Here is a 26,141-nt window from a genome sequence, read left to right as displayed (position 1 = left end):
ATTTCTTTGCCCAGACAATACTCCTGATGAATCCTCAATGTCTCTCTGCTCGAGTTTTTCTATCTTTTAGACACGCTGCCACATCCCCGCAAGGTGATATCTGTATGAATATATGATCTTATTAGTGCCTGTCAATCATTTTTGTAATGATTTACAAAAAAACAAAAAATGAATACCGGCGCTTAAAATAACTATCAACTTATGTATATATTAGTGCGCTGCAATCCAATGTGCCCCTTCTCTAGGATGGGGAAAATATATATATTAGTTTTGTGGATTGCGCCCCCCCCCCCTATCTCTTTTGTGAAAAACATACATATGTGTTCAAACGTATCCACTGTGTATATAATACAGTTATATCTCAAAAAATGCCACTTACTTATTAGTGTTTCAAAAAATAAAAATCCTTCCTATACATCAAAATACATGTGTATCCCAAAGGAAGATCAAATAAACCAAAAAAAAAACAAAAATATCCAGAAAAACGCAAAAACGCAAAAAAAACACCAAAAACTCTAACCCCAAAAGTCCTTGTATTATATGCCAAATCCCCCCAATTTGCATGTGTGTACAAATATGGGGTCCTGTCTTCAAATTGCAATAAAGGAGTGGTTATCCATTGAATGAACCGAAGGCGAATTGTGATATAAAGTTTGGTGAGTGGCCATTTCATAAGGTGGTGGTGGCATGAAGGGTGTTTTGCCGTGGAGATTAGCACACGTGAACACTGAAGGACTATTGATTGGAAATACAGTGCCTTGCGAAAGTATTCGGCCCCCTTGAACTTTTCAACCTTTTGCCACATTTCAGGCTTCAAACATAAAGATATAACATTTTTATTTTTTGTGAAGAATCACCAACAACTGGGACACAATTGTGAAGTGGAACGAAATCTATTGGATTTTTGAAACTTTTTAACTAATAAAAAAATGAAAAGTGGGGCGTGCAAAATCATTTGGCCCCCTTGCGTTAATACTTTGTAGAGCCACCTTTTGCTGCGATTACAGCTGCAAGTCGCTTGGGGTATGTCTCTATCAGTTTTGAACATCGAGAGACTGAAATTCTTGCCCATTCTTCCTTGCAAACAGCTCGAGCTCAGTGAGGTTGGATGGAGAGAGTTTGTGAACAGCAGTTTTCAGCTCTTTCCACAGATTCTCGATTGTATTCAGGTCTGGACTTTGACTTGGCCATTCTAACACCTGGATACGTTTATTTGTGAACCATTCCTTTGTAGATTTTGCTGTATGTTTGGGATCATTGTCTTGTTGGAAGATAAATCTCCGTCCCAGTTTTAGGTCTTTTGCAGACTCCAACAGGTTTTCATCCAGAATGGTCCTGTATTTGGCTGCATCCATCTTCCCCTCAATTTTAACCATCTTCCCTGTCCCTGCTGAAGAAAAGCAGGCCCAAACCATGATGCTGCCACCACCATGTTTGACCGTAGGGATGGTGTGTTGAGGGTGATGAGCTGTGTTGCTTTTACGCCAAACATATTGTTTTGCATTGTGGGCAAAAAGTTAGATTTTGGTTTCATCTGATCAGAGCACCTTCTTCCACATGTTTGGTGTGTCTCTCAGGTGGCTTGTGGCAAACTTTAGACTAGACTTTTTATGGATATCTTTGAGAAATGGCTTTCTTCTTGCCACTCTTCCATAATGGCCAGATTTGTGCAGTGTACGTTAGATTGTTGACCTATGGACAGACTCTCCCACCTCAGCTGTAGTTCTCTGCAGTTCATCCAGAGTGATCATGGGCCTCTTGCCTGCATCTCTGATCAGTCTTCTCCTTGTCTGAGCTGAAAGTTTAGAGGGACGGCCAGGTCTTGGTAGATTTTCAGTGGTCTGATACTCCTTCCATTTCAAAATGATCGCTTGCACAGTGCTCCTTGGGATGTTTAAAGCTTGGGAAATCTTTTTGTATCCAAATCCGGCTTTAAACTTCTCCACAACAGTATTATGGACCTGCCTGGTGTGTTCCTTGGTCTTCATGATGCTCTCTGCGCTTTCAACACAACCCTGAGACTATCACAGAGCAGGTGCATTTATACAGAGACTTGATTACACACAGGTGGATTCTATTTATCACCATCAGTCATTTAGGACAACATTGGATCATTCAGAGATCCTCGCTGAACTTCTGGAGTGAGTTTGCTGCACTGAAAGTAAAGGGGCCGAATAATTTTGCACGCACCACTTTTCAGTTTTTTATTTGCTAAAAAAGTTTAAATTATCCAATAGATTTCGTTCCACTTCTCAATTGTGTCCCACTTGTTGGTGATTCTTCACAAAAAATTTAAATTTTATATCTTTATGTTTGAAGCCTGAAATGTGGCAAAAGGTTGAAAAGTTCAAGGGGGCCGAATACTTTCGCAAGGCACTGTATTTCCAATCAATAGTCCTTCAGTGTTCACGTGTGCTAATCTCCACGGCAAAACACCCTTCATGCCACCACCACCTTATGAAATGGCCACTCACCAAACTTTATATCACAATTCGCCTTCGGTTCATTCAATGGATAACCACTCCTTTTACTTGCTTTCCAGTCAGCAATTCCTCGATTCATACATGTTCATAAAAAATATATATGGAACCAACATAGTATAAAAACATTTCAAATTTTAATGTAAAAAACTTAAAAGCACATTGCACTCACATATTTCTGTGTCATCTAGCCGACACTAAGCTTATCCAGACATGTGTAAACGGTGCATTTTGGGCAAACCAATGTTGTTCCACAGGTGACCTTCCTCTCCCTCTCCTGGGGTCACCTACTCCCGGCGCCTGCCAAGTCTAATTTTCATTCTGTCCTCTCTTAAAGTGGGGTGCCCACAAAAAAAAAAATGGAAAAGTCAGCAGCTACAAATAATTTAAATAAATTAAATTAATAATCGGACACTTACGTGTCCCAGGGTCTAGCGATGCAGGGGAACGAAGCCCCTCTTTGTTCCCCGCTCCACTCGTGGCGCTGGCATTCTTACTGTGGGCACCCACTGCGCATGCATGAGCGGCGCCACGCACCGTGATAGGCCGCACAATCATCTGGGACACGTGACAGGTCCCAGATGACTGTGCGGCGTGGAGGGGAAGTGATGTCACCAGCCGGGCACTGAAGGAAGCAGACTACGAGGGACCCCCTAGCAACAGGTATTTAGTAGTAGCCACAAGGATGCTTAGCGCTCTCAGAGGTAGGATGTTGAAACAGAAGCATCAACCTCAAAGATAAAAGGTAATATAGGATCAGGATGTGCCAACACAGGAGCAGAAACAAAGGCAGCGTTGAGACTCTCAAAGGCCTTAATGGACTCCGGAGACAAACTCTGTGGGTTACCCTCCTTTCTAGTCATATCAGTCAGGGGCTTGGCCAGAGACGAAAAGTTACGAATGAACTTCCGATAATAGTTGGCAAAGCCAAGAAAATGCTGCAGAGGACATAAACCCACAGGTCCGGCCATTGTAGGACTGCTGAAAGTTTCTCTGGGTCCTTCAAAAAACCAGCAGTTGAAATGACATAACCCAGGAATTTAACCTGTTCATAATGGATTTCGCACTTCTCCAATTTACAATAGAGATTGTTCTCTCTTCGTTTCTGATGCACACAACAGACATCTTGTGGTGGCTCTTCAGGAACTTGGAAAATATGAGGATATCATCGAGATAAACCACCACACATAACCACAACAAATCTCGGAGGACATCGTTAATAAATTCCTGGAAAACTGCCGGAGCATTAGAAAGGCCAAATGGCATTACGAGGTATTCATAATGGCCTATTCTGGTATTAAATGCTGTTTTCCACTCATCGTCCTCTTAATCCTCATGAGATTGTATGCCCCTCTCAAATCAAGCTTTTTGAAAACCTTTGCTCCCGTAATGCGGTCAAATAACTCCCTAAACAACGGAATCGGATACGCATTCTTAATCGTGAAGCGATTGAGACCCCTATAATCAATACAAGGTCTCAGTTCAACACTCTTCTTCTTCACAAAGAAGAAACCAGCACCCGGCCAAGAGGGGGTATGGCACCAGGTTGAAGGTCAACTGCACAATCGTACGACTTGTGTGGAGGTAAACTACAAGCTTGAACTTTGTAAAAGTCATTGCTAAAATCGTGGTACTCTTCCAGCAGGGAGGAGAGTTAAGAAGTGCACAGGACATTGGCTACCTTCTGGAAGCATGTCTTACTGCATTCTGGCGACCAGTAGAGAACCTCAGCATGGAGCCAAATCAAGCCTCCGTAACCAAGGATAACCAATAACCAGTGTAAACTTAGATGAGAAAATAACTTGGAATTAGATTATCTCATGATGAAGAGCTCCTACGGCCATGGCCACAATACAGTCTAATGAGTCACATGGGCAGGCTGTAGAGGTCTCCTGTCAAGAGCCTCAATAGCAAGTGGAGTGGCACGCAGCTGCAGTGGAATCGAGGGCTTTGATACAAAGGCAGCAACAATGAACAGGCCTGCAGCCCCAGAGTCGATTAGAGCCTGTATGTTAAGGTCTTCAGGTGGTGAGTCTGACTTAGTGGAAGGGGAACGCTCTTACGGCTCTGGTTCTAGTCTCACTGGAATGGGAACAGGGAGACCGGAGCACAGCGGGGTAGGAGAGTCCAGCCAGGTGCAGCAGCAGGCACTGGATAGGAGAGGATCCTCTGGAGCAGGAACTCGCAGTGGCAGGAAGGCAGCTAGGAGAAGACTGCAGACCGTGGAAACAGGATGGCAGGCTCTTCAGGATGCAAGGTACAGATGCAGGAGCAAGCAGGAACTGGCAGAGGTGTCAGGTACAAGCAGAGGTTCGGCAACAGGTAGACAGTCCAAGAGAGGTCAAACAAGCCGGGGTCGGAGCAGGAGAGGTCAACAGAGTCAGACGGAGCCGGGTCAGGTATCAGGTTGGTAGCAGTCGGATCAACAGGTTTCTTCAGGCACAAGCTGCAGACGAACAGCACAGAACGACTGCAGCTGCTCCTTTAAAAAGGGCCACTGGCGCCAAATAGCGCTAACGCGCACACGTGCGTGCGTATGCCGCGCGCACATCCAAACGACGTGCACCCGCTCGTGCTTGGAGACGCGCGTGCCCACGACGACACGCGGCGCGAACGCGCGTGCGCGAACTGACACCCGATCGTGCAGAACGGGCAGATTCCTGACATTGCCCCCCCACAAGGGGCAACCTCCGGGTGCCCCTAACGACTCTCTTCTCAGGGTGTGCAGTAAAAAAGGCCTTAATTAATCTATCTGCATGTAAGTTGGCAGCAGGTTCCCAGGAATTATTCTCTGGACCATAACCCTTCCATTTAATTAAAAACTGACCTTGTCCATGACGTCTTCTAAAATCCAGAATGGCCTCCACTTCATATTCCTCATTGCCATCGATCAACACAGGATCAGGAAGACCTGTTCCTCTACCGGGAAAAGGATCAGGTACAGCAGGCTTAAGCAGAGCTACATGGAAGACCGGGTGAATTTTCATGGAAACAGGCAAAGACAGTTCATAGGATACTTCATTGATCCTCCTTTTAACTGGAAATGGACCCAGAAATTTGGGTGCCAACTTCTTAGAGGGGCAAGCTAATTTCAAGTTAGAAGTGGAAAGCCATACCTGGTCCCCGACTTGAAGGATCAGTTCTCCCCTTCTTCCCCGATCGAAGTTTCTCTTGCTATCCGCCTGTGCCTTGGTTATGGTCTCTTGGAGGATTTGGTTGTTCCGCTGCAGAAAAGATACGGTGTCCTGTACCGCTGGAACGTGGGATTCTGAAAGAATATCAGGAAGAAAGGACAGGTTAAAACCAAAATTAGCAAAAAACGGGGATTGGCCGGTGGTAGCATGGCTGGCATTGTTATAGGCGAACTCCGCCAAAGGTAAGAGGGAAACCCAATCGTCCTGAACAAAGGATGAAAAGCACCTAATGTATTGTTCAAGGGTTTGGTTGGTGCGTTCCGTTTGTCCGTTGGTCTGCGGGTGGTAGGCGGAGGACAAGGCCAATTCTATTTTCAGGGCCTCACATAAGGCTCTCCAGAAACGAGAGGTGAATTGCACCCCTCTATCAGAAACAATATTGGAAGGTACCCCGTGAAGCCTGACTATCTCCTTGATGAAGATGTGAGCCGTCTCCGATGCGGTGGGTGTTCCCTTCAAGGGTAGGAAGTGGGCCATCTTGGACAAACGGTCACAGATCACAAAGATGGCTGTACAGTTCTCAGAAGGGGGAAGTTCCACAATGAAGTCCATCGTAATCATCCGCCAGGGGCGGTCGGGCACGGGAAGTGGTTTAAGCAGACCCCAGGCCCGGTTTCTGGGGACCTTATTCCGGCTACACACAGGGCAGGAATTCACATATTTCTTGCAGTACTCCCTCATACCTGGCCACCAGAAGGAGCGCTGAACCAGCTCCAGAGTCTTGCGGACACCGAAGTGCCCGGCGAGAGGGTGATCGTGGAGGAGGCCCAAGACCTTTATTCGGATGTCTTCCGGGACAAAGATTAGATTGTCCTTCCAAAGCAGACCTTCTCTGGAAATATGCGTAACTCCTGGAGGACTGGAGGACACGAGGGAAGCTCTCTTTAACAGGGACAGGAGGTCCGGCTGGACAAGCAAAAAGGTGTTGGCAGGGAGGATGGTATCAGGGGGTGCGATGTCCTTGGAGCTATCGAACATGCGGAAAAGCGCATCTGGCTTTATGTTTCTTGACCCGGGGCGGTAGGTAATATGAAAGCTGAACCGGGAGAAGAAGAGGGCCCAACGGGCCTGCCGAGGTTTCAGACGTTTGGCGGTACGGAGGTACTCGAGGTTCTTATGGTCTGTGTAGATAAGTACGGGGTGTACCGCCCCCTCCAGTAGATATCTCCACTCCTCCAACGCAGACTTGATGGCGAGTAGCTCTCGGTCCCCCACATCATAATTTCTCTCTGCCGGAGAAAGTTTGCGAGAAAAGAACCCCACGGGGTGCATCAGGTCATCTTTACCTTGACGTTGGGAGACCACCGCCCCTACTGCTACCTCAGAAGCATCTACCTCCAGGATAAAGGGTCTTGATTTATCCGGGTGCCTGAGAACGGGGGCAGAGGTGAACAGATTCTTGAGTCTCTGGAAGGCGGCCTGCGCTTCGGGTCCCCAATGAAAACGTATATTTTGTTTGGTGAGCTGAGTGATGGGAGCGATAATGGCCGAGAACCCCTTTATGAATCTCCTATAAAAATTAGCGAAACCCACAAAGCGCTGGATTCCCTTCTTGTCAGTGGGAGCTGGCCATTCGAGAACAGCAGAAACCTTTTGCGGGTCCATCTTGATGCCTGCTGGAGAGATTTCTAGGCCGAGAAATTGGATACTCTGCTGCTCAAATTTACATTTCTCGGCCTTAGCGTAAAGTCCGTGTTGCCGGAGCCGGAGCAGCACTCTGCTGACGTGCCCACGATGCTGTTCTAGGGACCCGGAAAAGATTAGAATATCGTCCAGGTAAACAATGACGAAGATGTCCAGAAAGTCTCGGAAAACATCATTAATCAGGTGCTGGAAAGTGGCCGGGGCATTGCAAAGTCCGAAGGGCATTACTAAGTACTCGTAATGCCCAAAACGAGTCCGAAACGCAGTTTTCCACTCGTCGCCTGCTCGTATTCTGACCAGATTGTAAGCTCCCCTCAAGTCCAACTTAGTAAAGATAGTAGCTGACCTTAATTTTTGAAAAAGCTCCGGAATCAGTGGTAAGGGATAACGGTTCTTAATCGTGATCCGATTTAACTCCCGGTAGTCCACACAGGGCCGAAGGGTCTGATCCTTCTTTGTAACAAAGAATATTCCGGCACCGGCAGGAGATGTGGAATGGCGGATGAACCCCTTCTTAAGGTTTTCGGTGATGTAGACCTTTAGGGCTTCCTGCTCTTTCTCGGACAAGGGGAAGACACGCCCGAATGGGATCTCTGCCCCAGGAAGGAGCTCGATGGGACAATCGTAGGGGCGATGTGGGGGAAGAGAATCAGCCCCCCGTTTACTGAAAACATCCAGAAACTCTTGGTAGGACTCTGGAACTAACTGACACAAGTCCTGGTCTGGATCCAGACAGAGGAGCGTTCTGGGCTGTACCGAAGCTCCGGGCAGACAGTGGTCCTGGCAGTAAGAGGAGAGGAAACTCACTTCCCCGGAAGACCAGTCGATGGAGGGGTTATGCGCCTGAAGCCACGGAATACCCAAGATCACAGGGAAAAGTGGTGATGAGATAACATCCAAGGTTAGCAGTTCGGCATGTTGGCAGGAAGTGGTAGTGGGTAGCGGAAGAGTCTCCTGGGTAACTCGGCCAGACTTAATTTGTGAACCATCAGCCAGGAAGATGGAAAGTTCATGGGGTTTCTTCCGAAGGGGGATGGAGTGCAGACTGGTGAATGCAGCGTCGATGAAACAGCCGCAGGCCCCTGAGTCAAGGATAGCGCTGACGTGAATCATTCTTCCCTGCAGCTGGAATGAGAGCAGAAGAGCAACATGGAACGAGTTGGAAGGCAGAGTTACAGGGTTGTGAGACACAGAAGAAAGGCACTTACGTGTCTTAACAGGGCAGTTGATCACGTAATGTCCGGGGCCGCCGCAGTATAGGCACAAGTTCATCTGCCGGCGGCGGGCTCGCTCTTCAGGTGACAGGGTAGGCCGGAGTAACCCGAGCTGCATGGGTTCTTCAGATGCTTGGGCGGCACTGGCAGGTCTCCCTTGAGAGGATGGAATGAAGAAGGGTGCTGAAGAAGGGGTCCTGGCTAGGGATGAGCCGAACACCCCCCGGTTCGGTTCGCACCAGAACTTGCGAACGACCCCCGCGTTCGGTACGAACGTTAGAACCCCATTGAAGTCTATGGGACTCGAACGTTCGAATTGGAAAGTGCTAATTTTAACGGCTAATATGCAAGATAGTGTCCTAAAAAGGGTTTGGGGACCTGCCTCCTGCCTCAGGGGACATGGGTCACTGCAAAAAAAAGTTTTAAAAACTGCCGTTTTGGCGGGAGCACTGATTTTAATGACGATTAAAGTGAAAAAAAAAAGTGAAATATTCCTTTAAATATGGTGCCTGGGGGGTGTCTGTAGTATGCCTGTGAAGTGCCACGTGTTTCCCGTGTTTAGAACAGTCCCTGCACAAAATGACATTAAACGGAAATAACACCATTTAAAACTGCTTGCGGTTTTAATGTTATATCTGGTTCCTGCAATATGGTTGAAAATCATTGAGAAACATGGCATGGGTAGCCCTCCCTGCCCATTACCAGCCTATTTGGGTCTTGTACGCATATTAAGGGGAACCCCGTACCCATATTAAAAAAAGGAAATGCGTGTGGCCCCCAGGCCCTATATACTCAGAACAGCAGTATACAGGCGGTGCAAACAAGACAGGGACTGTGTAGGTTTGTTGTGTTAAGTTGAATCTGTTTGTCATTTTCAACCGGTACATTTTTAAAGTGTAGCTCCAGTCAAAAAATCTTTAAGCTTTTTGGAAAACATAGGGAAGGGTTATCACCCCTGTATAATTTGTTTTGTCGTCCATCTTTTTTCATCTCACTTGCTGCTGTCTCCTTGCGTTTGCAAGTAGGAGATGTTTGTAAGTTGGATGTTTGAAAGTAGGGGCCTGCCCTATATTATAGCGGTATGTACTGGGTACAGAGCACGCAGACAGCACGCACTATCTCCTAACACTACTGACTGCAAGCTCTATTATTAACCACTTGTTAGCCCAATGTTTGCATAAAGTGAAAGATGAAGTTATGCTGAGTAAATAGATATCAAACATGTCACTCTTCAAAATTGCACATGCCCGTGGAATGGCGCCAAACGTCGCTACTTAAAAAATCCCCATAGGCGACGCTTTAATTTTTTTTTTACTGGTTTCATGTTTTGAGTTGCAGAGGAGGTCTAGGACTAGAATTATTGCTCTCGCTCTAACATTCTCGGCGATACCTCACATGTGTGGCACATGCGAGCACATGGGGACATGGGCGCTTTAATTTTAATTTTATTTTTTTATTGTTCATTTTACTTTATTTATGTTAGTTTGACATTTTTTTCCCCAAAAATATATTTTTGATCACTTTTATTCCTATTACAAGAAATGTAAACATCCCTTGTAATAGGAATATGGGGTGACAGCTCCTCTTTACAGTGAAATCTGGGGGGTCAATATGACCCCACATCTCACCTCTAGGCTGGGAAGCCTGAAATAAAAAATAAAAAAAAGATTCTGGCTTTGATCGTACTGGCGAGTTGGTAGAAGCACCGGAGGGCGGTGAGGGGTGGGGGGCGTCTATGGCTGGGTATTTCAGGGTATCACCGAGTATGGCTGGGTATCTCTGAGTATGGCTGGGTATGGCAATTTATGGCAGGGTATTACAGAGTATTGGCGGGGTACTACAGAGTAATAGCAGGGTACTGCAGAGTATTGGGGGGTACTACAGAGTAATGGCAGGGTACTGCAGAGTATTGGGGGTACTGCAGAGTAATGGCAGGGTACTGCACTGCAGAGTAATGGCAGGGTACTGCAGAGTATTGGGGGTACTGCAGAGTAATGGCAGGGTACAGCAGAGTATTGGGGGTACTGCAGAGTAATGGCAGGGTACTGCACTGCAGAGTAATGGCAGGGTACTGCAGAGTATTGGGGGTACTGCAGAGTAATGGCGGGTACTGCAGAGTAATGGCGGGTACTGCAGAGTATTGGGGGGTACTGCAGAGTAATGGGGGTTACTGCAGAGTAATGGGGGGTACTGCAGAGTAATGGCAGGGTACTGCACTGCAGAGTAATGGCAGGGTACTGCACTGCAGAGTAATGGCGGGGTACTGCAGAGTAATGGCAGGGTACTGCAGAGTATGCACTGGTATTGCAGAGTATTGGCAGGGAATTGAGGGGTTAAATTCGGTGAGCAGCGATGTGGGCACTGCAGATGCAGCCCACATCGCTGCTGACACCGATCTCTTTCCCCTCCGCTGTACCGATCGGTACAGAGAGGGGAGGGAGGAACAGGCGTCATAACATGACGCCGGTTTGTTTCCAAGTGATCACTCCGTCATTTGACGGAGCAATCACGTGGTAAACGGCCGCTATGAGCGGCCGTTTACCGTGATCCGTGATGCGACCCGGCGGTCACGGATGCTCTCGAGTGCGCACACCTCGGGGCACGCGAGAGCAGAATTCTGGGAGGCCGTTAATTAACGGCCTCTCAGAGTTAAACAACCGCCCTGAAGCCGTTAATCGGCAATGGGCAGTTGTTAAGTGGTTAAAGCTAGATCACTAGCTATATAGGTGAGGTGAATATAGTGGTGTATACTGCAGTCAGGGCACAGACAACAACCACTACACAGCAGCAAGATAGGAAATCAGCCAAAAACGATTGGTGTGTACTGTGTTGAAGGTACACAGAACACCCACTGCTTCAGATGCTAAGTAACACACTACACGAAGCCGCCTCAAAGGCGGCCTTATATAGTGTGGGGCGTGCACTACACAGCCTGAGCTATGATTGGCCACAGGCAGGATGCCTGTGGCCAATCATGGCTCTCCTCGCTGCCGGCGCTGCGATTGGCCAAGCATGCGGGGTCACAGTGCATGCTTGGCCAATCATGGGGCAGCAATGCACTGCGCCACCGCAGTGCATTGTGGTCCGCGCGCGCGTCACTCGAATTTTGACGCGAACGGCCCAAACGTTCGGAATTCGCCGAACGGCCGAACAGCCAATGTTCGAGTCGAACGTACGTTCGACTCGAACACGAAGCTCATCCCTAGTCCTGGCGGACATCCAAGCTGGTCTTTGGGATTGGGTGGAGCGTTCCGCCCTAGGCTCACGGAGCCTCCTATCAATCCGAATGGCCGAAGCGATTAAGTCCTCCAAGGAATCTGGGGTTCCAACACGGGCCAACTCATCTTTAAGGCCCTCTGACAGGCCCAAGCGGAATTGATGTCTTAGGGCCGACTCGTTCCACTGGGTATCTGCGCTCCAGCGTCTAAAGTCTGATACATAGTCTTCTGCCGACCTCCGACCCTGCTGGAGCGCAGTTAATGCAGATTCCGCGGTAGCGGACCGCTGAGGATCCTCGTAGAGCTGGGCCATTCCCTCAAGAAAGGTAGCAAGGGTCTGGGTGAGAGGACTGTCATTTTCCAGGAGGTGATGGGCCCAGGACTGGGGCTCTCCTTGCAGAAGAGAGATAACGAATTCCACTTTAGTAGCCTCCAGAGAAAAAGTCCTAGGCTGTAGGGCAAAGTATAGTTGGCAGGCGTTACGGAAGGCCCGGAACTTGGAGCGGTCCCCGGAAAACCTCTCTGGAATGGAACCCTAGGTTCAGGTGGAAGCGTCATCACGGCTGGTTGAATGGCAGGCTGAACAGGAGGAGGCTGAGGAGCGGTGATTGGAGGACCGGAGGTAGATAGGTGTTGCACACGTTCCTCCAGCCTGGAGTAACCATCCTGAAGGGACTTCACTGCTTGAGTCAGGGCCGCAAGATGCGAGCAGATCTCCTTCATGGCGGAGGCCCCTTCCGCAGACTCAGACATTTTTGGCTGTTCGTACTGTTAAGGTCTTCAGGTGGTGAGTCTGACTTAGTGGAAGGGGACCGCTCTTACGGCTCTGGTTCTGGTCTCACTGGAATGGGAACAGGGAGACCGGAGCACAGCGGGGTAGGAGAGTCCAGCCAGGTGCAGCAGCAGGCACTGGATAGGAGAGGATCCTCTGGAGCAGGTACTCGCAGTGGCAGGAAGGCAGCTAGGAGAAGACTGCAGACCGTGGAAACAGGATGGCAGGCTCTTCAGGATGCAAGGTACAGATGCAGGAGCAAGCAGGAACTGGCAGAGGTGTCAGGTACAAGCAGAGGTTCGGCAACAGGTAGACAGTCCAAGAGAGGTCAAACAAGCCGGGGTCGGAGCAGGAGAGGTCAACAGAGTCAGACGGAGCCGGGTCAGGTATCAGGTTGGTAGCAGTCGGATCAACAGGTTTCTTCAGGCACAAGCTGCAGACGAACAGCACAGAACGACTGCAGCTGCTCCTTTAAAAAGGGCCACTGGCGCCAAATAGCGCTAACGCGCACACGTGCGTGCGTATGCCGCGCGCACATCCGAACGACGTGCACCCGCTCGTGCTTGGAGACGCGCGTGCCCACGACGACCCGCGGCACGAACGCGCGTGCGCGAACGGACACCCGATCGTGCAGAACGGGCGGATTCCTGACACTGTATCTCGACAGACGACTCAGCCCAAGAACAGGTAACCGGAACCAGGGGCTTATCCTTCTGGATAACTGGGGACAAAACAACGCCACCTAAGGTCTGTCCATGACAGGACCTCAAGGTTCGGGTGTTCAGTGGATGGGTAGGACAAGACTTCAAAAAGTGACCTGCCTAGCCACAAAAAAAGCACAATCTCTCCCTCCTCCTAAGGGCTCTCTCATCTGCAGAGAGACACATGAAGCCCAAGTGCATGGGTTAACCTTCATTGACCGACTCGGTACCAGGAGGCATGGGAGGTGAGGAAAGAAAGGGTGGGACTGCAAAGCTTGGAGACAAATGTACAGGAGGCTTCCTCAAGCACTCTTTAAAAGAGAGTATTCCTCTGAGTCTGGAGTCAATGAGGATGGCAAACATTATAAACTTCTCCAGCTCAGTGAGTATATCTCGGGCTGCTATCTCATCCTTGATGGTATCTGAGAGACCATGAGAAAAAGCAGCCACGGGGGCCTCATTGTTCCAAGCAACCTCTGCTGCCAGAGTACGGAATTCAATGGCGTAATCGGCAACAGTTCTCGTACTCTGATGGACACGAGGCACCTGGCAGCAGAAGCGGAGTGTGCGTTAACATCAAATACCCTTTTAAAGGAAGTCGCAAACTCTGGGTAACTCAGGACAATGGGTTTTTGAGTCTCCCATAGTGGATTTGCCCAGGCCAAAGCTCTCTCAGAAAGCAAAGATATCACGAAACCTACTTTGCTTCTGTCTTAGGGAAACGCCTGGGGCAGAATCTCAAAGTATGTCTCAACCTGGTTGAGAAACCCTCTAAATTGGACTGGATCACCCCCAATCACTGGGGAAGTGGAGTGGAACCAGACATAACTGCAGGATACAAGGTGCATTGCCATGGCCGGCAGCTTATGCATGTATTTGCAAATGTGTGCAACTAAACCCCTATTTTTTAGGTTAATTCGGATGGTCGCATGCTGGTTGGTAAGTTGAGCTTGGACATTCTTTGGTTTTATTTTACATGCGTTTGCCCTTCCAGGGCTCCTTGCTGTGAAGACCAGTTATAGGTGGGGGCAGTGACTTTTTTTGTATTGTTGACATATTGGTCAGGCAACGCACTGACACCTTTGCTGCCATTGTGCAATGTGCTGGGTGTTCAGTGTGCTCCTGCACCTTTAAGGAGTTTTGGGCTCCCTCCAGTCATCTGCCCTTCATCTATCCATCAAAATACATGTGCTCCCACTGTAGAGACTCTTCAAAGTTAGAATTAGGGTCTGCAGGATATGTATTTGCAAATGTGTGCAACTAAACCCCTGTTTTTAATGCATACTGTTAGACAGGTTAATTCAGTTGGTCACAGGCTGGTTGGTAAGTTGAGCTTGGAAATTCTTTGGTTTTATTTTACATATCTCTTATAGAGGTAATACTCAAGGCAGGTGCCTGCACAGAGACTGGAGGAGCAGCAGGGATAGCCTGCAACACAGGTTGTACCGGAGCAGCCACATTGGGCGATTCCAGGTGAGCCGTGCGACTCAGGAGCGTTTGTAACGCCATGGCAAACTGATCCATGCGGTGATCCTGGTCATTCAATCTGGAAAAAATATTACTAACAAGTGGATTGACTGCATCTTCTGAATTCATGGCCTCTGCCTACTATCAGGAACCATGAGTCAGACCGAGACAGAAGTACAGTTAAATCACACTTGATTAATAATAAAAGACAAACGTAGTCAAAACGCAGCCAAAGTTCGGTAACCATAATGGACAGTCAGCCAGAAAGTCAGGAAGACAGGAATCAGCGTAGTGTAACAGCAAGCAGGATCTGGAGCCAGAAGGAAAGTCAGCCAAGCAAGTCTTTAACAGGAGCGCAGGAGAAAATCTCTCTGATGTTGACCAAGGCGAAGGCAGAGATCATCTGGGCTGGGCGGCTTAAGTAAGCAGGACTGATGAGCAGGATATCATCAACCGGTGAGTCACTGTGGAGAGATAGGAGCTGAGCAGCCAGCTCAGAGAAGGAAGGGCTGAGCACAGTCAGTGATGATTTGGGGAGCCATGTCATCTGTTGATGTTGGTCCACTTTGTTTTATCAAGTCCAAAGTCAGTGCAACCCTCTACCAGAAACGTCTAGACCACTTCATGCTTCCCTCTGCTTACCAGCTTTATGGAGATGCCAATTCATTTTTCAGCAGGACTTGGCACCGGCCCACACTACCAAAAGTACCAATACCTGGTTTAATGATCATAGTATCACTGTGCTTGATTGGCTATCAAACTTGCCTGATCCAAATCCCATTGAGAGTCTGTGGGGTATTGTCAAGGGAAAGATGAGAGACACCAGACCTAACAATGCAGACGAGCTGAAGGCTGTTATTAAAGCAACCTTCCATAACACCTCAGCAGTGTCACAGGGTGATTGCCTCCATGCCACGCTGCACTGATGCAGTAATTCATGCAAAAGGAGCCCCCCAACCAAGAATTAAGTGCATACTATACTGTACATGGATATACTTTTCAGTAAGCCAACATTTCTGTATTAAAAAATCCTTTTTTTATTGGTCTTATGTAATAATCAAATTTTCGGAGATACTGAATTTTGGGTTTTCACTAGCTGTAAGCCATAATCATCAAAATTAAAAGAAAGAAATGCTTGAAATATATCACTGTGTGTAACGCATCTATATAAAATATATGAGTTTCCCTTTTTGAATTGAATTACTGAAATAAATTAACTTTTTGATGATATTCAAATTTTTTGAGATGCACCTTTATATCTATGTTATGTTTTACTTTTTTATAAAATCTGTTTTTACAAAGGAACATTTATTGCAGGGTAAGCCAGTGGTACAGGATTCCCAGAGTACTGCGTTCTACCTAAAGAGAAAACACAGCCCAATCAGTGATATTCATCTGACCAAAAAAAAAAATTACCAAAACTAGTAGTCCTCACCATAATAAATAAACAGGGGTGGACTGACCATTCGGGCACTCGGGCACTGCCCGAGGGCCCCATGCCACTAAGGCATCAGGGTTGCCAGCCTCAATGAAACCAGGGACAGTATGTAAATATCTGTGTTTTTTAAAAATCCAAGATTATAGCTTCCCTGCCTCTCCAGTACCTTTTCAGCGTGTATATGTGTATTCTGTGTGTGTGTGTATATTGTGTGTGTATATATACTGTGTGGCCCCATAATCTCCTATTGCCCGGGGGCCCCATAATCTTCTCCTATTGCCCGTGGGCCCCACAATCTTCTATTGCCCGGGGGCCCCATGAGTTGTCAGTTTGCCCCTGTAAATAAATATATACAAAACCACCACACACTTATTTTACCCTGCAGCGGCTCGGTCATTATCCCAGGCAGCAGACACCCCCCCCCCTCCCGCCGCCATCCACCACCCTTCCCGGGCCTCCACGATTCGGCTAGGCTGTGACCCGAACAATGATGGATTCGGCTTTGATCGTGTCTCCATAGTATTCCAACAACATCACAGTAACAACGTCACTTCCGGTTTACTCGGCTACCAATGGCGCCAATTTTAAATAAATGACAGTGTTCAGAATTGCAGATTTTGGCAATCTGAATACTTTGAAGTGAAGGAGGAATTTGGGGTCTTTTAAACCCCCGATCCCTCTATAAAGAGTACCTGTCACTGCCTATTACTGTCACAAGGCATGTTTACATTTCTTGTGACAGCATAAAAGTGATCAGATTTTTTATTTTAAAGGGACAGTGTTAAGATAAAATAAATTAATTAAGAAAAAATAAAAGTAATTTTTAAAGCGCCCCCGTCCCCACGTGCTCGTGCAGCAAAGATACCACGTACACAAGTCGCACCCGAAGATGTAAAGAATGTTCAAATAACATATGTGAGTTATCACCGCGATCGTTAGAGTATGAGCAATAATTCTAGCACAAGACCTCCTCTGTAACTCTAACCTGGTAACCGTTAAAAAAATGTAAAATGTTGCCTATGGAGATTTTTAAGTACGGTACTGTTGTTTGTCGCCATTCAATGAGTGTGTGCAATTTTCAGCCATAACATGTTAGGTATCTATTTACTCAATGTAACAATTTCACAATATACAAAAAAAAATGGGCTAACTTTGCTGTTTTCTTATTTTTTATTTCAAATAAGTGTATTTTTGACCCCAAAAAATTATGTTTGAAAGACCGCTGCGCAAATATCGCGTGACATAAAATATTGCAGTTGCCGCCATTTTATTTTCCAGAGCCTTTGCTAAATAATAATGTTTGGGGGTTCTACATAATTTTCTAGCAAAAAATACAGATTTTAATTTGTAACAAGTGTCAAAAATGGGTTCGGTCCTTAACCCCCCTGACGGTATTCCCGAGTCTGGCTCGGGGTGGAATTTTTATACCAAAAGTGGTATCCCCGAGCCAGACTCGGGACTGCATCGCTGGATCCCGGAGGATGTTTACTTACCTTCTCCCTCGGATCCAGCGTTGTCTCCCCGCTGTATGAGCGAGCCGTGTCTCGCTCGATCTATCACGGACCCGATCTCCGTTCCCTGCGAGCGTTGCGACGCACGGGGACGGAGATCGGCGCCAAATTCAAAAAGTGAAACAGACAGTATACATACAGTATAATGTAATCTTACAGATTACATTGCTGTATGTAAATATTTCACATTCCCTTTGTCCCTAGTGGTCTGCCCAGTGTCCTGCATGCAGTTTTATATAATAAAAACTGTTCTTTCTGCCTGGAAACTGGAGATTGTCCATAGCAACCAAACTATCACTTTACATCAAAAATGGTTTTAGACCAGCTAGAAAACAGCGATAATAAATTGGAATCACTCGCAGAATTGAGCGATAGCGATTTGTGGGGAGATCCGTCATCAAATACTGAAAAGTAATGACAGTGACAATTCTGCAACTGAGCAAATTTCAGTGTTTTTGATTTGATTACATTATTGAATAATTTTTATTATTGTTATATTATTATTTGGTACAATTATTTATAGTTATTTATTATATTATAATTTATGATTTCATTTTTCAAACTTTATCATACACGGGATGTCTGCTAGACTCTGGTTTGGACAGATTTAAGAGAGTTATTCCTAAGAATTACAGGACTACAATATAAAACGCCAAATTTTCATGCAAAATAAAAATAATGGTACCGCTTTTAGCACCTAAAATCCGAAATAATCGTACCGCCAGGGAGGTTAAGTGGTTGAAACACGAAGGAGGGCCCTGTAACAATAAAAAGTAGACCTAAAATCAAACACATGAATATTAATTAATGCCACACATAAATAATCAATATAAAATAACATTTAACCATTGTCAGCTTTGAAAACCCTATTCTAAAAAAAACATGGGTACCGTCTAAGAAAAGACCACATTTTTAGCAATGATCATATATCTCACACTATTTCTTATCCCCTGATTTGATGAAGAAATATGTGATCTCTTGTTTGTTTTCAATGTTACCTTTGGCAGGAATTGTGTTATCTGCCACCAGCCAATCTAATGTATCCAACGTAATCAATAAGCTGTCGTTTGTTGATGCTGACAATAACTACAAAGCTGGGATCCCCTACAATGGAGTGGTGAGTTACAAACAGCCTTAATTCACTAAGCTCTAAAAATCCTTATTTTAAGCAATGAGAGCCAATGATAGCTGAGATTAAGAGTCAGATGACTTTAGTGATGATTAAGAAGCGTACTTCATGTACACATAGCTTTATGAACTGAGCATAATGTTGCCAAACCATTTTGTTTGTTTTTCTTAATCTAGTATACATGAGACTTTAAGATTCCTTTATTTCAGGGTCTATTTATAATAATAAAAAAAAACTATTTGCTATGCTAATATCTCAAGCATTTACACAACAGTCACAACTAATCACTATAATTTGCCTAATATGTTTATTTCCTATGATTGTCGCTTTCATTTAGTGGCCATAATGGGGTATTTTCGTGAATATGTAATTTCAGGAAAATAGCACATTATGTTCACTAGATGAAGCTGGTGTTTATAGGAAATACATTTATTAGGCAAACAACAGTGATTATTCGTGACGGATGTGCAAATGATTGAGACTTTAGTCAAATTAACCTACCAGCATATCTTGTCAGAGGAAACCCATGCAAGCACATGCAAACTCCATGCAGATAGTATCCTGGCCAAAATTCAAACTAAGGGCCCCAGTGCTCTAAGGCAGACATCCTAACCACTAAGACACTGCACTGCCCGCATTTAAGTTGGTGTCTGAATCGTTGGAGCATGAGACTAAATTCAGTGTGGAAAGTAACTGTCTGTTGTGGACATGGAGAGGACTGGGTTGGGGCACACGGGGCATCTGCCTCTTGTGCCATAACAAATAATACATGAGGTATAAAAACACTCACATTTTCCTGGTGCTTAGAGTGCACCAAACTGTAAAAAGCATTCAGTCCTCACAGTGCAGCTATAAAACAATCAGAAAGTATTATAAAGGTTAAATTCTGCACTTACCCTAAAAAGTTAATTAGAAAATGAGTGCAATGTGTAGGTGCTGCTACTCAAGAATCAAAATACTCAATTCAAACCATATGTACTGTACACAAATGAGTGCGCAAGCCTAATAATATGATAGTAGAAGTAGTTGACAAAAAAACTAATTAGCATTCAAATTTGTCCAATCAAAGAAATTATTCCCAAAAAATTTATCCATAGATGCCTTAGTGCAGAATCGTGTATATCCAAGCTTTTGTGTACTATGTTCTTTCACAATTGATGACAAACAAAGCCTCTTACCAGAAAGGATGGATCCCAGATTATAGGGCTCAAACACGCTTGGTTTAATTAAGGCCAGCTGTGATATTCCGCTCCTTCAACCCTGCCAAGAGACTTGGTAGTACTGGTAGCTTCGCCTGAATATGAGAATAATTCCAATATATTCTCCCGCTCCACTGATTATCCTGACAAGTGCTCTACAGCACAAGGGGATATTAAGGAGGGAGAAACTTCATGACAGACAGTATTACCATGGTATGCTCACCTCGGCGTGATGACAGATTGACTCCTCCCTTACGCATTACGCCACAAGGTCACACGGCTTCCTCAGGGTGATATCCTGAGGAAAATGTGAGTGTTTTTATACTTATGCCCTGAACACATGATCGGAAATTCCACCAGCAAAAGTCCAATGTGAGATTTTGGTTGGAAATTACAACCGTGTGTATGCTCCGTCTGACTTTGGCTGGCGGAATTCCGACCAGAAAAAGATTGAGAGCAGGTTCTCTATATATACCAATTCCGATGCGCAAAATTCCTACGCATGCTCAGAAACAATTTGGCGCATGCTCAGAAGCATTGAAATTTTATTTTCTCAGCTCGTCGTGGTGTGGTACGTGACCACGTTCTTGACGGTCAAAAGTTCAGAGAACTTTTGTGTGACTGTGTATATGCAAGCCAAGCTTGAGCGGAATTCTCTTGGAAAATCCAAGATTGTTCCGACGGAAATTCCGTTCATATGTACGGGGCATTAGTGTTTAATAAACCGATTGATTTAAAAGATAAAGCGCTATGTCCAGCTTTCTCTCTTGATGATTTGGGTGTATGGGGGTACGTGTAAAAGAAGCAGGATTCTAATCTCAAGGTTGCCAGAAAAGGAGTGAAACAGCCTAAAACAGATCCCCAGAGAGGGACAAATGCGCATATAGACCATTGGTTGATCTTATCTCCCAGGTGAGGGTACATCGGATGAGGGGATTATCACTATTGCAAGTGGATGATTGTAGCACAGTAAGAGAGGTGGCCAAGAACCTGATGGTCACTCTGACTGAGCTCCAGAGATCCTGTGTGGAGATGGGACAAAGTTCCAGAAGGACAACCATCACTGCAGCCCTCCACAAATCAGGGCTTTATGGCAGAGTGGCCCGAAAACACATGAAAGTCTGCTTGGAGTTTGCAAAAAAGCACCTGAAAGACTCTCAGACTGTGAGGAACAAGATTCTGTGGTCTGATGAAACAAAGTTTAAACAGTTTGTCCTCAATTCTAAACAATATGTCTGGAGAAAACCAGGCACTGCTCATCACCTGCCCAATACCATCCCAAAAGTGAAGCATGGTGGGGGCAGCATCATGCTGTTGGGGTGTTTTTGAGCAATGAGACTGGTCAGGATGGAGGGAAACCTGAATGGAGCAAAGTACAGAGGTCTCCTCAATGAAAACAGTGCTCAGGACCTCAGATTGGGCTGAAGGTTCACCTTCCAACATTACAACAATGTTAAGCACACAGCCAAAACAATGCTAGAGTAGCTTAGGGACAACTCTGTGAATGTCCTAGAGTGGCCCAGCCAGAGCCATATTGTACATCTCTGGAGAGACCTGAAAATGGCTGTCCACTGATGGCCCCCATTCAACCTGACCGAGTTTGAGAATATTTGTAATTGCAAAGAAGAATGGCAGAAAATCCCCCAAAATCCCCAAATCCAGGTGTGCAAAGCTTGTATCAAAAAGGGTCTGAATACGTACTCATGGGATATTTCAGTTTTTCTTTTTAATAAATTCACAGACATTTCTAAAATTCTCTTTTCAATTTGTCATTATGAGGTATCGAGTGTAGATTTATCATCTTAGCTCTGGAAGGATTTACTCCCTTTGTGACCAGGCCAGTTTGTGCTATTTAGCACTGTGCTACTGGTAATTACACAGTCATGCAACGGTGTACCCAAACAAAATTTGTTTAATTTTTTTCACACAAATAGAGCTTTCTTTTGGTGGTATATGATCACCTCTGGGGTTTTTTGTTTTTTTTATATATTTTTATTAAGACTGGAAATTAAATAAAAAAACAATATTTTTCCAGATTGAAGTGATGGATTCCAGTGATAACCCTATAGCAGGTATTAATGTTTACCTAACATGTGATAATACTTCAATCAATAACACCTTGGTGACAGATGACAATGGACGAGTTTCTTTCACACTGGATACAAATGGCTGGAAGGGACAAAAAATCTTTAAGGTACTAAAATTTATGTTCAGATATATATGTGTGTCTCCTTTAGCTTATATGCAAAGGGGGGTAGTTATAAAGGTTTTGTTTTTATAACAATTACTGTATTTATTTATACAATATTACTGTGCTCAGTGCTGGCATCCCTTTAAATGGGCTACTACATCCAGGGGGCAGAAAGGTCTGTTTGATCATATGATCGGCAGTGGCGGCTGATGTTTTTTCTTTGAGGAGGTGGCAGACAAACTCATGTGCAGCCCTTTCCGGGCGGCGTTGGCTTCTCTCCGGGCTTGTCCTCTCCAGTTGCTAGAGACACGCAATTCATTTCAAATTCGCTTTTTAACGAATTTCAACAAATTCGTTATTTTGGAAATATCCGAATGAACAAAAACCTGTTTACCGTATTTATCGGCGTATAACACGTGCTGGCGTATAACACACACCCCAAGTTTAGGAGGGAATTTTAAGGAAAAAAACTTTTAGGAGGGGAGTTTAAGGGAAAAAAAAAAATTACATTTATATGCCCATCAGTGTCATCTGTAGCCTTGTCTACCATTGGCGTGCGGTAGTTCTCGGCGGGCCGCTGGCCACCTTCGGCTCTTCTCGGGGAGCTTTCGGCCGCCGAGAAGAGCCAAAGGCGGCCGGAAGCTTTCGGCCGCCGAGAAGAGCCGAAGGCGGCCGAAAGATTCGGAGAACGCTGCCAAGAGAGCCGAAGGCAGCCGAAAGTCGCCTTAAAGAGCCGAAGGCGGCTGAAAGCCGCCCAGAGGCTCAGAATTTCAGGGGATCGGTGTATAACACGCACCCACGATTTTCCCCTGCTTTTAAGGGGAAAAAAGTGCATGTTATATGCCGATAAATACGGTAACTAATTTTTCAGAATATTTGTAATATAATATTTGCTCCTTGGATTGTGGGCCCCTTCTGTGAAAAAGTCTCACACATATCTTATCCCCATACTCGAGAGGAGTAGCAAAATACATTTTCGGTGAAATTCTAAGTATGCCAATGATTTGCAGCCACACTATAGCCGAAAAGACGGCTGCTGCATGGGCCTAAATTGCCGAGAGGACATCCATTTAAGTCCTCCCGTGCATGAGCTGCCTGTGCGTCCCCTGCGGGGCGCGGATGTGGTGTGCTCTGTGATTAGCAAGTCTACTAATCTGGCCCCTTACCACTTTATCAGCTGTCAGCCAATGACAGCTGATCATGTGATGTAAACAGAGACAGTAATCGGCTATTTTTTTCCTGACGCTGACGGCGTGAAGAGAAATTAAAAAAAAAATGAACAACGGCTACTGTCATAGGGATATCAGTCTTGAACAGAGAGCCACCGCCGCCTCATCTGCACCCACCAGTGCCACCCGCCAGTGCCACCTATCAGTGCCCACCAGTGTCACCTATCAGTGCTGCCTATCAGTGTCACTTACCACTGCCTATAAGTGCCCATCAGTTGTGCCCATCAGTTCCAACCATCAGTGCCCATCAGTGTTCCATCAGTGCCACTCATCAGTGCCCACCAGTGCTGCCTCATCAGTGCCCATCAGCACCTAAGTTCTCCTGAGACACCAAGTCTGCAACTCCAGATTAAAGGGATTAAACAGTGTGTAAAGAACAACTGACAGTAACACATGGGGTCATGCCCTTACTTACACTTCTCCCAATCCAGGACTTCCACTGTGATGCAAGTTGCCCTATATATAGCACTTCTGCATCACAAAATGTCAACTGAAATTCCCAGAGATGATTCATATTTATTTAAAAAAAAAAATGCATGCAATTGATGTAATAGTTAGTAAAAACAGAACTGCATTACCAGGTGTCATTTATGCCGCGTACACACGATCAGACTATCCGGCAGACTTAGTCTGGCGGACTTTCTGAACGAGCGGACCTGCCCAAACACGGCCGGACTTTGGCGGGAGTCCGCCGGACTTTTGAAATGAACGGACTTGCCCACACATGGAGAAAAGTCTGTTAATTTTGAATGCAGCTCCAGGGGACTAGCGAAGGAGGTCAACGTCGCCGCCTTCGGCGGCGAGATTTACACATCGCTGGCCCCGTCACCTGGTATGGACTTAAAGGGGAAAAAACAGTGTGGGGGTCCCTCCAAAGGTCTATATAAGACCCTTATCCGAGCACGCAGCCCGGCCGGTCACGAAAGGGGGATGGGATGAGCGAGCTTCCCCCCTCCTGAGCCGAACCAGACCGCATGCCCTCAACATGGGGGGTGCTTTGGGGAAGGGGGGCCCTGCGGCCCCCCCACCATAAAGCACCTTGTCCCCACCCTGGCCGATGGTTGTCAGGGTCTGCAGGGCGGCTGGCTTATTGGAATCCAGGAGCCCCTTTATTTAAGGGCTCCCCCAGATACCGGCCCCCACCCTATGTGAATGAATATGGGGTACAGTGTACCCCTACCCATTCACCTGGTGAATTTTTTTTTAAATACAACACAAGGTTTTAAAATAATTTATTGCACAGCTCTGAGGGTCTTCTTGCCTCCCTCTTCAGGGGTCTTGTCCCCCTCTTCGGTTCTTCTTGCTGGGCCTCCGCTTTCTTCCTTTAGCTCTTTTACTAGCAGTGGCCCCGTCTTGTGTTGCCATCACCACCTTTTCTTCTTCTTTTTCTTCTTCTTGTTCTTCTTCCTGTTCTTCTTCCTTGAGTTGTTGACTCAACGCTCTCTCTGGCCGTAATGACAGGGACGCAGTGTGCGGCGACTTATATAGGGACAATGGACGGGGTCACCGGGTGATGTCCCCGCCCACTATGATGTCACAGTCCCAGCATCCTCTGGGATTGTGACATCATAATGGGCGGGGACTTTTGGTGAAAAAAAGTCCGCCGGAGCCCACACACGCCGGATAGTTTGATTGTGTGTACGCGGCATTATATTGCATCACCAGGTGTCATTCATATTTATTTAAAAAAATACCTGTAATTGATGTAATAGTTAGTTAAAACCGAGCTGCATTACCAGGTGTCTTTTATATCTGCCTAGAGTTCAGCTTCAATCTAACCAGTATTAAAAACCCTTCATAAATATGTAAATATGTATGTGTTTTCTTATTTTTAAAGGCAAGAACAAACCTGCAGCAATCAACCAGTTTTTACGGCGTCAAATCCCCTAGTTATGGCGATGCATATCTGTTTCTTGAACCCTTCTACTCCCGTTCTAAGAGCTTCCTGAAGCTCCAATATGTGGAGAAAGTCCTCCCATGTGATGGGCAGCAGGAGGTACAGGTGGAATATATCATTAAACACACAGAGCTGAAGAATGAAACTGACAACTTAGACCTTCATTATATGGTAAGAACCTTGTTATATTAGTCAAATATTTTTTATTGACAAGGTATTACATTAACTTAGAACATTACAGGTTGCAGATTCACAGTGAAATACATATTAACAAATGACAAACCGATATCCATGTTTATAATCCATCACTAACAGTGTTGCCTGCACGATGTGAATCTTTATCAACTTGAATGTGGTGATGTAGAACTCATCACCTCTTAACCATGTGGGGAGGGGGGGAAGGGGAAAGGAGGAATCAGGAGGGTACAGTAGAGACATGTGAAGGTACCACCTAGATTGTGTGGAAATTACGCTTTAGCCCGGAATAAAGAATTCCAGGCGGACCAGTTAGAAGAGTATCTTGCTCCGGACCCGTCTCTGTAAGCTAGTATTTTTTCATATTCCGAGACAATATTGACCTTCATGATTAGTTCTCGTGAGTTAGGGATATCATTTGTTTTCCATCTATACGCTATTAAGGACCTGGCGGCAAATGTAATGTGCATTGCTATTGTTCTCACTGGTATTGGATAATCAGACATAGTTATACTCAGTATTGCTCCCTCAGGAGAGGGCCGGATGAGAACACCTGTGGTTTTCGCTATCAGTTTGAATACTTCATTCCAGAAGCTCCGTAGGTGTGGGCACGCCCACCACATATGGACCAGTGTTCCCACCCGACCACACCCCCTCCAACA

At 45.9% G+C, this 26,141-nt stretch overlaps 1 protein-coding gene across 2 annotated transcripts in view; it reads left to right on the top strand.

Annotated features, from left to right (window-relative positions):
- The window catches only part of LOC143930916 (alpha-2-macroglobulin-like), a 299,885-nt gene that overhangs the window by 108,747 nt on the left and 164,997 nt on the right, over positions 1 to 26,141 (top strand). For both annotated transcript variants that reach the window (XM_077455603.1, XM_077455602.1), the window contains exons 10-12: positions 18,647 to 18,756; positions 22,003 to 22,161; positions 25,225 to 25,455. In XM_077455603.1, the coding sequence (XP_077311729.1) occupies positions 18,647 to 18,756; positions 22,003 to 22,161; positions 25,225 to 25,455 (500 nt within the window). The remainder of the gene's footprint in view (positions 1 to 18,646; positions 18,757 to 22,002; positions 22,162 to 25,224; positions 25,456 to 26,141) is intronic.

Source organism: Lithobates pipiens, unplaced genomic scaffold, assembly GCF_037356315.1.
Source record: "Lithobates pipiens isolate NorthernLeopardFrog02 unplaced genomic scaffold, aLitPip1_a1.2 Scaffold_25, whole genome shotgun sequence".
Lineage (NCBI taxonomy): Eukaryota > Metazoa > Chordata > Amphibia > Anura > Ranidae > Lithobates > Lithobates pipiens.
Note: the sequence above shows the minus strand (reverse complement) of the source record. Positions and strands in the feature narration are given on the sequence as shown.